The sequence below is a fragment of the Engystomops pustulosus genome, chromosome 2 (assembly GCF_040894005.1).
Source record: "Engystomops pustulosus chromosome 2, aEngPut4.maternal, whole genome shotgun sequence".
NCBI lineage: Eukaryota > Metazoa > Chordata > Amphibia > Anura > Leptodactylidae > Engystomops > Engystomops pustulosus.
Window position 1 is genome coordinate 87,176,874 of NC_092412.1, and position 18,044 is coordinate 87,194,917.

The 18,044-nt window shown below is 39.4% G+C and overlaps 1 protein-coding gene across 1 annotated transcript in view; it reads right to left on the minus strand.

The window, feature by feature from the left end:
• Positions 1-18,044, minus strand: part of ABCC4 (ATP binding cassette subfamily C member 4 (PEL blood group)) — a 160,846-nt gene that overhangs the window by 44,232 nt on the left and 98,570 nt on the right. Inside the window, exons 20-21 of the mRNA XM_072135431.1 lie at positions 13,575-13,654; positions 807-957 (exon numbers count right to left, since the gene is read on the minus strand). Of these exons, the coding sequence (XP_071991532.1) occupies positions 807-957; positions 13,575-13,654 (231 nt within the window). The remainder of the gene's footprint in view (positions 1-806; positions 958-13,574; positions 13,655-18,044) is intronic.

An 18,044-nucleotide genomic window follows, 5' to 3' on the forward strand; every position in this document is an offset into this window, starting at 1 on the left:
GTAGCTATACTGTAAGGGAGCTTAGTATAACTGTGTGATATTATTAGGAACTGTGATAGGATTTTCAGAGTAAATGTGAAACCTGGCTAAGTAACGCATACTGTAGGCCTCAAATCAAATAGCAAAATCTTTAGAAGCAGCAGCAAAGGTGAGATTTCATAATGGAGAACATGGACAACTTTAGTTTTCACTTTATTTTCTTATGAATAAAAAAAATGGTGCTCAATTTAATCTGAGCTAAGGGTCTCATTTCTATAATATAATGCACATAAAATGCACACAATTCCAGCCGCTTACTATGTTCTTAATAGCATAAAAAAGTAGCCATTATATAAAAGTCAAGGGCAAACTATGCATGAAAAAAATTACAACACCTACAAAAAAGTGTGCTCTTCTAAAGTTCCCATAGATACACAAAGCAATATAGCCTGTTTTTCTCACACTAAGGCGATTCAGTTCAGAGAACTCAATGTACAGATTATAACATATAAAATAAGTGCTTACGCATTATAGAAGAGTTTAGCATCTAGTTAGAAAAGTAGCTATTGTATTTATTGTCAGACATGCTTGAAAGGGTTTGTAAAATATTAGCAAGTTATCCCCCTATAAGTGAGGGTCTGACTGTGGCTCCGTTCACTAGCATGGGAGTGCCGAAATTTGCCAGGCAAAGCACTCAACTGGAGGTACCTGGGGGTCCCATTTATTAAATCAGTTGGGGTCCCTCTACGATCATCTTGTTATCATGGCAAAACCTATTTAAAATGATCTTTTAGAAGATTTGCTGAAGTCATTTATACAGCACTTACTTGTTGACTCAAGTCTTTTGATATCGCGGGAGGTTTCCAGAAAATACTTCCTCAGGAAATAGAAAATAATCACAAGAGGAAGCAATGGAATTAAAATCCATGGAATAATAGCAATTGCTACAGCAATAACCCCTAAAATCTGGAGAAACACCTGAAAGAAACAAAACGATCACAAATCACCATAATTGTATGAATATTTATACTATACGAATAAGTTTGTCTAAAAAAATGTTTAGAACTTTATTTAACTACAAGACTATTAATGTAAAAGCCTATGGTAACATTGTGCATTAACTCCAAACATCAGATACAGAGGGATCCAGTCCATGGCGCTCAAAAACATTCTTTGATGGAATAATCATGTTCTCATTGGTTTTTATATGGTTTTTCATTGATTCAGTATTCTCTAATATTATATACACAGCTCACAGAGTGATCCCGCCTCTAAGGCTATGTCCACAAAGGACCTGTTGAAAAGTCTCCAAAATTCATACTTGCATCTCAGTTTTAAAGGAACATAACCGAAACTAAAAATGTAATGTGAATAGAAGGTCTTCTGTACAACTTCTATTCCACATACATTTTTATCACACAAAAATAACAAGGGCAACCGCTTTCTGTATGACTGATGAAAAGCAGAAGCGGAACTGGCGAACTCAAGTGTAAACTTCGCCTATACTCTTCGGGTTGATCATGGCCATGGCATAAGCCACCTACATGCAGAATGGACATTACATGTACACATTTTTTTACCACTTTTACATAACTACATAAAATTATGAAAAAACCCAATATTGAACAAAATATGAAAATCTTACTTGCCACAAAATACACAAAATCACTTTTACGAAATGTTACAGCAGTCCTAAAAGAACTAAACATTGTCTTGGCCTTGAGAGTGGTTAAAGTACCAGCAACTTAAAGAGGTTTGCCGATGTAAGAAAATTCAAAAATTTCAATCCCCTAGTAATGTTTACACAATAAAGATGATTTTAACCCCCTTACATTACAATTTTATTGATGTTTTAGCTCCGATCACTCAGTTATGGTCAGTGTAAGATGCCAGGGTGTGGGGAAGGACTCTCTAAGCAGACACTTCATAATCCCTCTGTGCTGTGAGATGCTGTGTGCTGACAATGTGGTTAGATTATCAGAGTGCAGTGTTATATACACTTTCATTGAGCTTCTAAACATTCATTAGTATCTGACACACATAAAAAGAGAGATGGGACAAATCAGATATCATGAGATGCATATAACACATGACATATTCAGCTCTGCTATAACAGCCATTACATAGATAAAGACCTCATCACAATGTGTTGCTTGCCGGCAGGAAGTCTCTGTTTGAGCTCGGCCTGGAATGCGGGGGGGGGGGGGGGGCTGGAGTGCAAAGAGCAGCACATTGCAGCGTCAGACAGGAGAACAACATGTCCTCCCCAACCCTAGACTTCTATTTCAGGGTCGGATCCATGGGAAACTGAAATTGTGTACAACAGGACTTATATCTGTGAAACGCTGTATTTTTGTTAATAACAATGAATTAGAAAATGTGTCATTTTGTTTATAGTATACTTAATGAACAGTGGACAATAAAGAGGTTTTATATAGAATGGGCACCTGTGCTATGTAGAGGCACAATCACCTAAAAGATGCTAAAAGTTACATAAGTCAGTTCTAAACTATACCACATTTAATCATCCAGCTACAACCATATATTATAGATTGAAATGCAATTACATAGTGACAGGTTTACTTTATTGCCATTTTCATATTACCTGTCCTGTTTAAAAATGGTAAAAAGCAGACCTGTGTATCTGTGCTTTGCTGTATTGGATCCATGTCTGTTCTGGGCTTATTTTCCAATTTTTACTGTGAAAAAACAGACTTCACAGCTACTTAGACTTGCATAAGAGGGACTAGGATGAAAATGAGAGGAGCCATGCTTGCACATTTTTTCCTCCAACAAACTCTAGGGTTGTGGTGGGGGGTCAAGTATATCTCACCATATCAGGCACATGCTTGAGCGCCTGGATCAATTCTATGGGCACACCTATGCACCTGGATCAATTCAATGCACACACACCTATGCCCCTGGATCAGTTATACACCAGGCCCTGCTGATATATTTCCGGCCAGGAACAGGTGCAGGCTATAGCTTATGGGGATTTCTCACTCTATCACCATCCCTTCCTGTAATAGGTGTCCATGCTTTATTATTCTTGATTTTGATGGTAAATTTCATTTTGATGCCATTAATAAATGTAATGCACAAAAAATAGGAATGTTTTTGCCACAGTTCTGCCACCTTTTATGGTAAATCTGCCCTAATAGTCTTAACTATTGCAAATATTAGCTACAGTCTGCTAGGACTATAGTTATGTTTTTCTATTAGGCAGGTGCACAGTGACGCAGAGTATGTAACACACATACTAAGTATTAAAAATCTACCTATCAAGTGTACAGTCTAATTTATAACAGAATCTCTACATTCATTTTAGCGCCAGGCTTCTGACACTTCCATGACATACAACATGTGAACGGTATTGTTGACAGCATGTCCTTTCCACTTATGCTAATAACAAGGTTTCATGCCTAAATGACTGCAATCATTTGCACCTATCAATCTTTTAGTTTGGGAATGAAGTGAAATATTGCATTAATTAATGGAAAACCTGGCTGAACACACTCAGATACTGAAATGATAGTGTTAAAATGATAGCCTTACGTCGCTCCCAAGTGCCTCGATTAGCCTCTTGTTAACACTTAATGGCAGAGCTGTTACTCTCATGCTGAGAATGACAAATTAGCCTTTTGACTACAAACAGAGGGGGCTCCGAGGATTCCAACCTGATTTACTGCAACTGTCCATCTCTCTTTTGCAGTCTCAATTTTTGGGAAAACTTGTCAAATAGAAGTATCGGCAGAAAATCTTGACCCAATCATTTTGGACGCCAGATGTGGAGAAAGGTTAATCTACAGGAAATTTGTGCCTTTTCATAATAATGTTAAGTGCAACTCCACCCAAAACCTCAGGTCAACTCATGTACGTCATGTAAAGAAAAGCTCTAAGTACTTATTGATGTACACAATAAAATAAGAAAGGGGATACATACATAACCCATAACAAAAGTTAAAAAAAGACAAAGTTGTTGTAACCGCAAAATTCTTTCTACACACTTTCCCTGACATTTCCACACAATAAAATGCAAGGGTCACTGGTAGAGAAACAAGGCACGGCAGTTCCAGTCTTTTGCTTCTGTGCAAGTGAATAACCTCAGCTATTATTTCTGTCTTAAGCACTTTTTGTTCTCAATGTCCAGATGCAAGAGCTATTCTCTCAAAGAAATAACTGTGGACAGCTTCTCCACATTTCCCTTTTCCTCAGTGTTTTCACTTCATAAAGCTGCAGTCAATGCATTATGTGTGTGGTGGGGACAGAGAGGGAGGGAAAAGCACATTCACTGGTGGTCTTCACCATACCCTTCAATGCTGGCTCAAGTAGTCTCAGGATTACGCCATTGTCTGCCATGAAAGCATTTGAAAAGTCAGTTATTTAAAATTAGTCAAGCTGTTGATTTTAAAATAAAGGCTTTTTAGATCTGCTTTCTTTAATAAATCACTCGATTCTTCTGGGGGCAGCTGCAGGACAACGCACATATTCTCCATGAACTTCCTCCCATCTGATTTTTTCCCCCCTTTTACTTTTCTGCTCTTATTAATTACAACTTGCGGCATTTAATTCCCTTGTTTCTTTTGAAAAACTATGATACTATTTTTGATGAATGTGGATGTTAATATCTTTCACACCATGTGAAAATGTAAATAGTGTATGGCATTATCATTTTAGAGGCTGTGTTAAATAAATTGACCAAAAAGACGTTGGTGTATATGGTATTTAATCATGGAAACTTTAGGAACACCAGTAAGGTTACTATTGAGAAGGAATCAGAATCAAGCTTTCACGTACAACCAGGATATGAATACCAAATGGTAAATTTGCCAGGTCTCTATGTGGTAATAGCACTCTATTAATGGTAGTGTAGTATGTCAACATAGCTCCACTATTACTTTGATGTCACTTATTTGCGTCTAGGTTACAAAAAATTTAAAACACAACTTTTGAGCAGTTCCCAAGAGACCACTATCTGAAAATATGACCTGTCAGTAGGGTATCTGCTTTTGTCTTTTTTTTTTTATGACATTAAGTCCTGCATACAGATCCATAATAGGTTTGTTGATTCAGTAGCACCTTTCTTCCAGGGAAACAATAAGAAAACTCTCGCCTAGGAAAAGGTTTATAAGCACTACCTATTCCAGGTGAAGCTACTCATACCTTTTACACAAAGATCAATCCTAGCCCTAACCAGTGGAGTGGTTATTCACGACGGAAAGAGTAATAAACTCAATATAAATATTCTGACTGTATAAATGGTTTCAAATGTGTCACAACACCAAGAGTTACCACAATAGTGTACCATCTTTAACCACTGGGTAACACAAGATTTCCACAACTGGACATGTGTAAGAAAGTGGTGCTGATGGAACATATGTCCTACATTTCATGCAATGTTTTTATGCAAGGATCTTGAATAAAGTCGAATGACAAGCTTTTATTGAAATCACAACACGTTTGGTGCTGGACGCTGGTCCGAGGAGAAGACCTTCAGCACATGACTTGCCTTCACAAATAGGTTAGTTGGATTAGGTATTATATTAGCACAACTCAAATAAACAGGAGTTACCAGTAAAGCAGAGCAAGATGCACTGCAGCTCCTAAGCTTATGAGAACAGCATTGCGTACTGTGAAAGGTATAAAAACAAAGAAGAACTGCCAGCTTTAGCTTTTTTTGCACTTTTTCCTGACCTTGTAGTAGGGAGACCAAGCTGCACATTCCCATCTTGTTCATGTTTGGCCAGGATAGCCTATCCCTTTAATCATGTCTTTTGAGAGAGAAAACTCAGATAATTGAACCAGATTTGTCATCCAGCATGAACCACAGCGATAAATCTGGCAGATGGTAAGACTGCCTGGTATCTAGTTTAACTTTACTCTAAACCTAAGATTAGTAAATCTGCCCCATGTATTTTTTATGAAACGGTCATGATATTTCAGCTGAAGCAGGATCATGCATAAGATGTGCTTCAGTGACAAAAGGCTTATAAAAGCGATAAGAGTTTAAACTACTCAAGTATCTGATGGTTGAGGATGACAGAATTTTCTATGGATATTCAGTTATTAACTGAATTCCTGGATTTTACAAGCCAACTCTCTATAGATACAGAAGATTTATAAATAATATCACCATCTTAAACATATCAAAACATGTTTGATATGTTTTGTGGTTTTGGCTTCTTTTATGACATACATATTTTATTGCACAATCCAAACAGACTGTTTCCATAATGATCAGCCTTACAAAGCACGTATTTACATGATGAAATATACATAAATATTCTAAATAAACATTTACAGGTTAAAGGTGTCTGTCCTATGTCCATGGTACACTATACCTTGTCAAGCCACTCAAGCTAAGCTCTGGATTTGTACGCTAAGTCTGCATTTAAAGACCAAAGTAGCAAGAACAGTGACTGTTCCAAAAGCTGAAAGTGACCCTAAATGTACCTCCACCAAAAGAGCACTTCTTAAATGCAAATCCTTTAAAAAAATTTGCTCCAGCACAAAGGATGAGATGAACCAGTTACGGCATTGTTTATCAAGTCTCACTTGATTCCTCCTGACAACCATTTAAACAATGAATGTTGGGAAATATCCCTCAAAGAATCAGCAACAATGGCAAGGATCAGAGCCTTTATATTTACTTAATACTCTTTAAAAGGGAGAAACTATTTCTTCCTGAAGGGATTAGAGGTCGTCTTATAAAAGACACCTGCAAACAAAACAAGTGTCAAAAGATCTTTATCATAATTGATATTGCTCTTGTTGAAATGCAGATCCCCAATGATACACAGATTCAGCAAGCAACCTGCCTCAAACATACAAGGTGCACAGTATTTGTTCTGTAGGTTACCATTTTAGGTAGATTTACAGTTACAATCAGTTTAACAAATCAAAATATATAAACAATTTACAGATGTAACCAGACGTGTCTAAAAAAGTATGTAAACAATTTAATCCAAGATTAAATTCCAAGATGGCTTCCCCAACCCGAAGTTCCAGGGTTGTGTCTAGGGGCAACTGAAATTGTGTACACCAGGACTGATAGAGACAGGTTGGGATTATATCTGAAATGCTGTATATTTGTGAATAACAGTGAATTAGAGAATGTGTCATTTTGTTATCCTGCGTACATTTCATAAACTTGTCTTTGTGGGAATACCCATTTAAGCCACTTGGAAACCAGTATAAGCCGAGACCCCTAATTTTACCACCAAAAACTGGGAAAACCTATTGACTCGAGTATAAGCAGAGGGTGGGAAATGCATTGGTCACAGACCCCCCCAGAATATAGCCAAGCAGCCCCCTATAGTATACAGCTGCCCGCTGTAGTATACAGCCAGCGCAGCTTGCCCCCAGCAGTATACAGCCAGCCCAGCCTGCCCCCAGTAGTATACAGCCTGCCCCCAGTAGTATACAGCCTGACCCCAGTAGTATAAAGCCAGCCCCCAGTAGTATAAAGCCAGCCCAGATTGCCCACAGTAGTATACAGCTTGCCCCCAGTAGTATACAGCCTGCCCCCTGTAGTATACAGCCTGCCCCCTGTAGTATACAGCCTGCCCCCTGTAGTATACAGCTTGCCCCCAGTAGTATACAGCCTGCCCACAGTAGTATACAGCCTGCCCACAGTAGTATACAGCCTGCCCACAGTAGTATACAGCCTGCCCACAGTAGTATACAGCCCAGCCCAGCATTAAAAAAATAAATAAACTTATATACTCACCCTCCGGTGGCCCAGATGTGCAGCCCTGCTCCCCCGATGTCCACGTGGCTCGTCTTCAGGCTTCCACGCCCGTCTTCTTTCTTCTGCAGGGCACCGCCAATGTTCTCCCCGGGCGGCAGGCGCATAGTATGACGCGCCGCTGCTGACGTCATACTAGGCACCGCCCAGGGGAAAAACATGGCGGCGCCCAGTAGAAGAAAGAAGACGTCACGGAAGGCTGAAGACGAGCCGCGCGGACATCTGGGGAGCCGCGCTGCGCATCGGGGCCAACGGAGGGTGAGTATATAAGTTTATTATTTCTTAAGTATTTTTAACGAGTATATTGACTCGTGTATAAGCCGAGGGGACGTTTTTAAGTACATTTTTTGTGCTGAAAAACTCGGCTTATACACGAGTATATACGGTATATAAAATCAGTATAAACCAACTGGATTATAAACTGAGGCCCCTAATTTTACCAACAAAAAAACCATGAAAATTTATTGACTCAAGCATCATCTAAGGATGGAAAATGCCACCGCTACAATTTAATAAAATGTACAGCAGCCTCCCCACAGCAGAATGTTTAACAGAGCCCCCTTAATAATGTAAAACCCACCAGCGCCCCCATCATTAATAAAATGTCCAGCAGAGCCCCATCATTATTAAAATGTCCAGCAGACAACCCTTAATAATGAAAAGTCCAGCTGAACTCCCTAAAAAATAATAAGCTCTGTACTCCAGCCTTCTCTCCTCCCTGCGGCTCCAGCTTCTTCTCGCATCATAGTGTGTGCGTGAGCAGAGCACATAGGTATGCCACTGTCCACACTGGAAGGAAGCCACAAGAGCAGCGGGAAGAGCTAGCTAGAGCCGCAACGAGTAGAGAAGTTGCAGGGAGAGCCAGAGGTAAGTATTAATTTTTTATATATATTCAATTGAGTATAAGCTGAGTGAGCACAAAAACTTGGCTTACACACGAGTATATCCGGTACTTAATTTTTTAAAAAGTACTGTAAAGTACCAACATTTTATAAATGTTCAGATACTGTCGCTTGAATTAAAGATTATGTTCTTGGAACTTCAAACTAAAAAGTTACTAGTCATGTTGTCTGGCAGTAGAATTTGATGTCCCAAAACTATATGATTGAACGTAACTGCAGTTCTAAAATCTTGTTTTGCCTTTCTTTTCACCTTTCCTACTGGGTGTAGAAGACATAAACTCATCTGTCCTCCTCTTGGATCATTTTGACTGTTTCATGCTCCTATTTTACACAGATTGTATTTATTATACATTACTTTCTGTTCATTTGAGTTGAAGGCTCTTGGGTTTTGCCCATTTTGATGAATGACCTTTTTATGTAAATAAATCGAACGGATAAAAATAAAGCCCTTCACTCACTGAAGCCCACTTTTTCTTAATAAAACAATTGAATATAACAAGTGAGATCGGAAAAACCTTTTTGGGTATACAAAACTGGTAAAATATTACTCAGGACATCTTCGCGGATTGCCACTTTGACATCCCTATTGTCATAAGAGAATTCATAACTAAGCAACCGTAAATATTTTGGGTTGATATATCTTTAGTCATTGAAAAGTTACAAGACAACCACTAAAGAAGTGATGTGGGTCATTGATAATATTTATTTAAGGGCGTGGTTATGACAACTACTCAATCAGTTATAAGAAAAGATGATTAGCGTGCGACATGATGGATTTCATTAACACACCAGATTTTTAAGACTAATCTTATGTTAATTACTAATACATAAGGATTAAAACAACAGAAAAAAGTTTTAGACTTTTACAGAAGCAGTGATGGTGTAAAACTCTATCCCCAGAGACTAGGAAATGGCAGGGAAAATGCATACAAAACCTTATCTTTGTCTATTAAGTTACTAAATAGAAATGCTGTTCTATTCATAGACGTTATATTGTATTAAATGTTTTTTGTTTTTTTTAAATTGGATACAAAAGGATGGAATACCAGTTTTAGATCTGGATTGGGTTCTTCTTGGGAATGGTGAAAGGAATCAATCAGACCTGAAATACATATTCCATGTTTTTATATCCAGTTGTTTTTTTTTTTTTAAAGATTTTTAATAAAATAAGATCTCTACGAATAGAACAGCAACTACATCCTTTTATATAACCTCTTTACCTCTGGTCTGCATCGGGGATATTTGGACGGTATCATGGATGTTGTACCAGTAAAGCATCCTAAAGCCTCCTGCACAAGTTCCTAGCAAAATATGTGCTCGCCCGCATGCAATCCATGTCTATGGTAGCCGTGAGTTAGCTGCTGTTTTTTTCGTCAAGCTCACAGCTGCCATCATCCGGACATGCGCATGAGGCCTTAGTGTTGTTTCTTTCACAACCAAGAATACACCTTTACTGATTATATTGTACATTAAAATACCACAATATCAGCGCTCCCTTTTTTACAGTTTTTTCCACCATTTTCTCTTTATTTTAAGAGAATTTAGAGATTTGTTAAATTTCCCTTATACCTTCAGCCCAGGTGAACTTAAAAATGCAATACATAGAAGAAAACTAGAATGCAAGTTCAAGTACAACCCATATGTCTTTTGCATCTTTATTCCAACTAAAACAAAGATGAGGGAGAAGCGTGAGAAGACAATGTCACCAGAACATTGATATGTGATTTATGGGCTTTATTAAATTGCAAGTGTAATAAACTAACATCCTCCCCACCTATTTAGTTCTTAAGCCATAACACCTTTGAAACCTATCACTCCTTAGAAGGCGTAATTAGCATTGGATTTACTGCACGCACACAGGGCCCAACCCCATGTACACTAGCTGTAACCCTTTCATTGCTAGAGAAATTTGACATTACTGCACAGCTCCAATCTTACTATAGCTATGTGAAAGGGGTTAAAAGCAGTCACAATAAAGGGTTGCCTTTACAAGCTTACAGTGCACAAGTATTTACATTCTAATTGTTAAAAATCTAGTCGTACAGGTTAATAATACATGCTGTATGCATAAAAGTTGGAACTGGAGCAGTAGCCAATAGCATTATATTGTAATACCTTTGATCTCTTACAATCTTGCTGGCACATAAATCTTTTGTGTCTGTGGAGATTATTATCTTGAGTTACAGTTTTTTCTTTTCTTCTTATTAAGACATCATTATTTTTACCTTATTACAGCTAATCTGTTCTTTCTTTACAAATAACCACTCCTGGTTTTGTTCAATAGGTGCAGTAAACACAGGCTCTGCAAAGCCAACACACATTCAGAATTTGCTTAATCTTTGTTATCATTCCGTGAGAGCGGATTGTTTCTACAAGGCTGACGTTTCATAATGCATTTCTTTGCTTGCCAGACCGCTGCAAGGCAATCCAAAGGAAAGCAAAGCGATACAGAAGTAGAAAGAACTATTACAATCTACGCAGAGAGGTAGCAAGCACTCCTTGCACACAGTTGGATATCACATCACTGCTATTCAGACCCACCCATTGGAATTTTAATGTATGTAATGATCAAAGATAAAAATTGGAAATTTTCTCAACTTTTTATTTATTGAATACATTGGCCCACATTTAGTAAAGCCCCTGCACTGGTCTGACTTTGCACATTCTTTTGAATTCAAACTACTTGCACATGTATTTATAAAGTATCCTGCACAGTAGGAAGGTGCGCCACATTTACGATGCAGTGTCCGTCCGAATTCTATGTTAAAGGTGCACCAAAAAAGCTTGGTCATATAAATGAAGAACATGCGCCACAATTCCTTATTCTGGCGCACCATGCACACTTCACTAGATGCAATTTGCACTAAATGTGGGCACTTATGTGTTTAAAAAAAATGACTATTAAGGCGGTCCCCTACTTAAGAACACCCAACTTACAGACGACCCCTAGTTACAAACGGACCTCTGGATATTTTTAAATAACTGTACTTTATCCTTAGGCTACAATAAACAGCTATAGCAGTTATCCCAGGTGTCTGAACTTAAACTGTATGGTTAATCCTGGTTTTTATGACAATCCAACATTTTTAAAATCCAATTGTCACAGAGAACAAAAAAATACTGGTTGGGGTTACAATGATAAAGTATACAGTTCCGACAGAACTACAGAACCTATCCTGTATGTAACCCGGGGACTGCCTGTACTTCAAAACTAAACCATTACTATGGATGTAGAGAGCTGATGGAATCTGACCCCTAAGAATCCTCTGAAAATTGTAATAATATCAGCTCTAGTAACATATCTGCATTGCAGAGTTAATGCACAGTCGTTATACAAACTATTATAGCATGTTTTAAAGAAGAATACTAGAATAGAATATAGAGATAAACAGTAGTTCTTAACGTATCCTTCATTTCCATCTGTCGTATTTCAAAGCCAGAGTACACAAGGAATATGAATTACTGTACAGGAGTCTAGCAACAAGCAATGGTTTCCGTTACTATTTACCAATGGTTGTTAAAGCCGAGAATTCTCCGTTTGTGTAAATATAAATGAACATTAGGTAAAACCCAAGAAAAGCCAACACTAGTATAAGCCGAGGCACCTAATTTTACCACCAAAAACTGGGAAAAGCTATTGACTTGCATATAAGCTGGGGGTTGGGAAATGCATTGGTCACAGCATCCCAGTAAATAGCCAGCCAGCCCCCTATAGTGTATAGCCTGCCAGCCCTCTGTAGAATATAGCCTAACAGCCCCCTCTAGTATATAGCCTGCCAGCCCCCTCTAGTATATAGTCTGCCAGCCCCCTCTAGTATATAGTCTGCCAGCCCCCTCTAGTATATAGCCTAACAGCCCCCTGTAGAATAAAGCCTAACAGCCCCCTGTAGTGCATAGCCTGCCAGCCCCCTGTAGTGCATAGCCTGCCAGCCCCCTGTAGTGCATAGCCTGCCAGCCCCCTGTAGTGCATAGCCTGCCAGCCCCCTGTAGTGCATAGCCTGCCAGCCCCCTGTAGTGCATAGCTTGCCAGCCCCCTGTAGTGCATAGCTTGCCAGCCCCCTGCAGCATATAGCCAGCCCCTTTTTAGTATATAGCCAGCCCCCCTTTTAGCATATACCTAGCCCCCCTTTTTAGTATATAGCCAGGCTATAGCCTGTCAGCCCCTTTATACAGCCATCCCCCCTTTAGTACATAGCCTGCCAGCCCCTTGTAGTGTATAGCCTGCCAGCCCCCTGTAGCATATAGCCTGTCAGTCCCCTGTAGTATATAGCCTGCCCATAAAAAAATACTCACCTTTCTGAAGCACTTGGCAGCTCCTCTTCTTTCTTAATGTGTGCCGGTGCCAGCTCCAGATCCACGACAGCTCCGTGCGCAGGTTAGCTGTTGCAGACCTGGAGCCGGCGCACATGAAGAAAAAGGAGGAGCTTCCTGGGGCGTCAGAATGGTGAATACTCTTTTTTTTTTTTTTTTAGCTACCCGACAATAAGACAAGTGGGGAATTTTCAGCACAAAAATGGTGCTGAAAAATCGGCTTATACTCAGAAGCATTGGGACAGAGGGGGTTCCGTTCTATAGCTTGTCTCGGGCAGCGGAGAGTTTAGATTCATCCCTGATGACATGTAAAGAGATCACATCTTACCCTGTTTCTGCATAGGACAGTGCGTTGCCCCTTTCCTGAAAGGTCAGTGTGACAGAAATATGAGCATGTCATGTCTCAACCAAGGGTAATACTATTGGAAATGTTCTACCTGTCCTCATAATAAATGATCCCTTATACTCACATATTCACATTACTCCATGTTCACCACAGTTACAGTTATGATTGAACGATTACTGTATTTTGCTCATTTACTGCTTTTTTACAATCCCACCTTCTTTAATGTTTTTTGTAACTCTAAAAACTCAAAGCTGCGTATAGACAAACTACAAGAGTACATGTTATTTACCTGTATGAAGTCCAAAAATGTAAAAGGAAGCAAGTCATCTAGATGGCCAATATCTTTGGAAAACCGGTTCAGAATCCTTCCTGAAAGAAAAATAAATTTATATATTATATATGTAAAAACTGGTTAAAAATTTACATTTTGGGTTAAATTTTTTCTTTACACTTGAACTTTGATTTTACACGCCAGTATGTCAGTGGGCTGGGTTAAATTTTACTTGCATTGCCCTGCCTCCTTGTTCCTGATTGATAGGTCTCACTGCTACAAACATGCTGCCGGTATGGAACTACGGTACAGTAGTACTTGGGGACCGTCTGCCAATATTCAACTACAGATTTAGGCTACATTCACACATGCCATAAACCGGGCGAACACACCGCAGCACGCTGGAGAGGAGGCTGGGTGAGCGCTGCTCACCCTTCCCATCTTCAAAGGAAACAGCGCTGGACGGCTGTAAACGCAGGGAAAGATAGAGCATGTTCTATCTGGTGCATCTTTTACCCGGGCACCAAACAGCTGGTGTAGAAAAGTTAGGAAGTTGTACACAATCCCTTGCTGGAAAATCGAGTGAGAGAGACAGATGGGGTGTGTGTGATTCAGCACTGCTACATCATTAACTACTCTCTCTAGAAGGTGGGGACTGAGAGAGACCTGGCCTGAGAAAGACTCATGCTGCCCTTAGGAATTGTTTTCAGAGAGAAACAGGTCTCTTTCATTCATGAGGGGGGCTGGATTAGCAGTGTCAAGGTCAATGAGAAGGTGGGAATAAAGCTCTAATCAATGGATAGAGGCAAAAGTGGAACATGTATAAAGACATCTAAAAGGTACTGTGCGTGGTCTGTGTTGGTTTAATGCTCAACGAAATTTACATTGACCAGTAATACAAGCAAATAAAACTTTCTTCTATGTCTAATGAGATCAAAAGTGCTTCTTTCTCCACTTACAGTATGTTGGTCCTCATTATCCTCCATCCCTCCTTTTTATCTATTTTTCACTAAAATCTTTGCTGAATTCTATCTTGCAAGCATGACAGACAGTTTCCGTAGAAATGTCCCCACACAAAATTTACTATAAAAGTGGGATAGACTGGTTCAATGACATCACCTTCTGTCTGAGTGAATTACGAGTATGTGTAATACCCAAATATCCTTCTGTGCTGCAATTTTATCTAAGATTTCAGATTTGTTGTATTGATACAGTATTTTTATACAGAATATAGATACACTGGCTTATACTATATGACGAAGCTGAATCATTTCATTTGAAGTAGGTGTTTCAGGTTGAAAAAAAAAAAAAAGTTGACTTTAGCATAGAGAGATAAGTTTAATAAAAATCAAGTGGCGGATCACGATATTTCTTCAGGGTAGTGGAATTGCTAATTGAATGCCACAAACTTAAGGATGGAGCTTAAACCTTCAGAATGTAATTTACAGTTGTACCTAACAGAAATGTACTGGGATTAAAAAGGATACCCGCGGGGAGGAGAAGATTCGTTTTAAAAGAAAAACTGAGATGTGATTAGACCTGTAGAGCATTTAAGCTATATTCAAATGAACATTAGCCTCTGAATAAAATTGCATTTCAGATATTCTTCATCTTCTGATAAGCAGAAGATCAAACACAATGTTAACAATTCTAACTCCCCAAGTGCAAAAACAAACAACTTACACAGGTAAAATGAACATTAGCAAATGCCCAAACTTACTTCATGCCTCTTATTGTACCATGCCAACATTTCATGACATTATGCATGTGACCATAACCTTGCATATCACACACAGGGAGAGTTTAAAGGAAATCTATCATCAAAATCCAGTATGATAAACAGGGAAACCTACTCATAGATCCAGGCACTGCAACTCTGGTAATCTTCTTATATTTGTTATCCTACCAAAATCAACTTTTGATATTATACTAATGAGCCTGAAGGGCTCTTGGGGGTTTTAACAGAGCTCCTCCGTGCTGCAGCTTTACAGGCTGTTACACCATACTAGTAGTACCCCTCACACTGTGCTGAAACTTCCTCTGCTGTAGTGAGATTACATCAGGCAGAGGGAAGAGTAAGTGCTGAGAGGGGAGGGCGGTGGGACAATTTAACAGCCTGTGCGGCTACAGCATGAAGGGGTTTTGGTAACGCCCCAAAGTCTTTCTGGCTCAATAACGTCATTTTAAAGGTTGATTTTAGAAGGAAGGAGGCCATGAATTACAATTATTAGAAGATTACCACAGTCACAGTGCATGGATCTATGGAGCTTAGTTATCATTAGACAGGCTCCGTGGGACAGTTCTAGGTCTGTTTTTGGAGCTCCACTGCCCATTAGATTCATTAGAGAGGCGTTGGACCTTTAATAAATGTTCTTATGTTCTATGCTCTTATGATATATCTCCCTCTATTAACAAGTGTCCTTTGGTTATCATGTTTGATATAAAATTTTCAATTTTGCACCAAAATTGATGTTAAAACAAAATGGAAATGAAACGGATTTGCACAGAACTGTAAAATCGTAGTTGTGGAGCCGGAGTCAATTTTGGTGTCGTGCTAAAATGTACCGCTTCAAACTCCACAAACATATAATAAACATTTTTAAAAAATGTTACATTTCCTCTAAATTCCTGATCCAAGCATTTAGGCCAGGGCTGAGCAAATTTATAAGTCCAAGGGCCATACTGTCGTACTGCTTACACAGCAATAAATACAATCCCAGAAATCAAATACTGCATTCAGAGCAGACAATAATAGTCCAGAACCTAGAACATATAATAATAGTATTGGAGACCCCAGAGCATAAAACTACTAATACTGGAGACCCCAAAGGCAGGAAGATACTGGAAACCCCATAACAGACTAACTATACTGGAGACCCATAGGCCAGACAAATACTGATAATGAAGATCCCCAGAGAAGACAATAATACTGGAGATCCCATAGAAGAAAAAACTGGAGACCTCCAGGCCAGACAAAAAAAAATAGATCTTCTCCTCTTCTTTGCTCTTTTTCTCCTCCCTGCACCACACTGCAACGTCTTATGTCATCATGTGCTGCTGTGCTCTGCACCCCATGCTGGTTGTATGCGCCGGAATCAGGACCCAGAGCTTCACTGGCTGCATGTGGCCTGTTGACGTGACTTGTGTAGTCCTGATCCCCCTTTTAGTAGAGATAATTGCTTGCTGTACTTTATGTACATGCTGAGGAGTGAAAGCTCCTCTGCTATAGATTAGAGGAATAATCACACACTGCTAGAGTGACCAAAATAACAGGACTGTGGGGTCGGAGTCGTGAAACATTTTGGTGGAGGAATCGAAGTTCCGGAAATTGTGGAATCAGAGGTTTGGCTTACTTAAAACGTTACATATTTCTACACACACATACATATATACTACTCACCAGCAGCACACACTGTGTCAAGGCGTGACATGAAGCATCCTTTTTTAAAGGACACCTGTCATCAGTTCTCTGCCACTAGTCCTGTCACTACTACCTGTTGGAGCAGCTCACAAGGATCCCATCCCAGCCTTTATCTAGTCATTTCATACATTATTCATTGTAAAATCATATTTTCTTTATCATGTAAATGAGGCTGGTCATATGGTCAGAGGCAGTGATGTCACCCCTGTTACCCCTCCCCTCTCCTCCCCCTGCTCATGTCTGTGTGTAATGTATAGTAAAGCATGGCTAGTGTGTATGTCATCTGCTGACATGCTGCATCCTCCTAATATACAGGTGAGAGACACAGACATCAGCTACACATGAATCTGACATGTTCTGCTATAACATGGCTGCCTGGAGCTGCTGTCTCTCTCCTAAACACACACACATGCACACACAGGCTGCAGGGGGCGTGGCCACCAGCACCAGGAAGCACATCATTATACAGCCTCACATCATTATACAGGCTGTCAGTCATGCACTGGGGGTGTGGCTGTGCCTCCCACTCATGAATAGAGTGGATAGCTTGAATATGCTAATGCTTCATTGGACATTTCACAGGTCATTTGCATACAGCTTTAGGACCTCATTGTTTAGGCTTAGGACCTCAATGCTGGACATTTTATTTTAAAGGGGGGCTCTGCTGGACATTTTATTTTAAAGGGGGGCTCTGTTGGACATTTTATTTTAAAGGGGGGCTCTGCTGGACATTTTATTTTAAAGGGGGGCTCTGCTGGACATTCTTTTTAAAGGGGGGCTCTGCTGGACATTCTTTTTAAAGGGAGGCTCTGCTGGACATTTTATTAAAGAGTAGAAGCTGCATTTCCCACCTTAGGCTTATACTTGATTCAATAAGTTTTCCCAGTTTTTTTGAGGCAAAATTAGGTGCTTCGGCTTATACGTGAGTAATCCACTTCAATGTTCTGTCTCTTCCAAACGAAGACCTGATCGACTTACTTGTAGACGGTTAGACTTTTAGTTTATAGAACATAAAAACATTGTAATATTGTAACATATTCAATTTATATTAGCAATACGTATTCTCT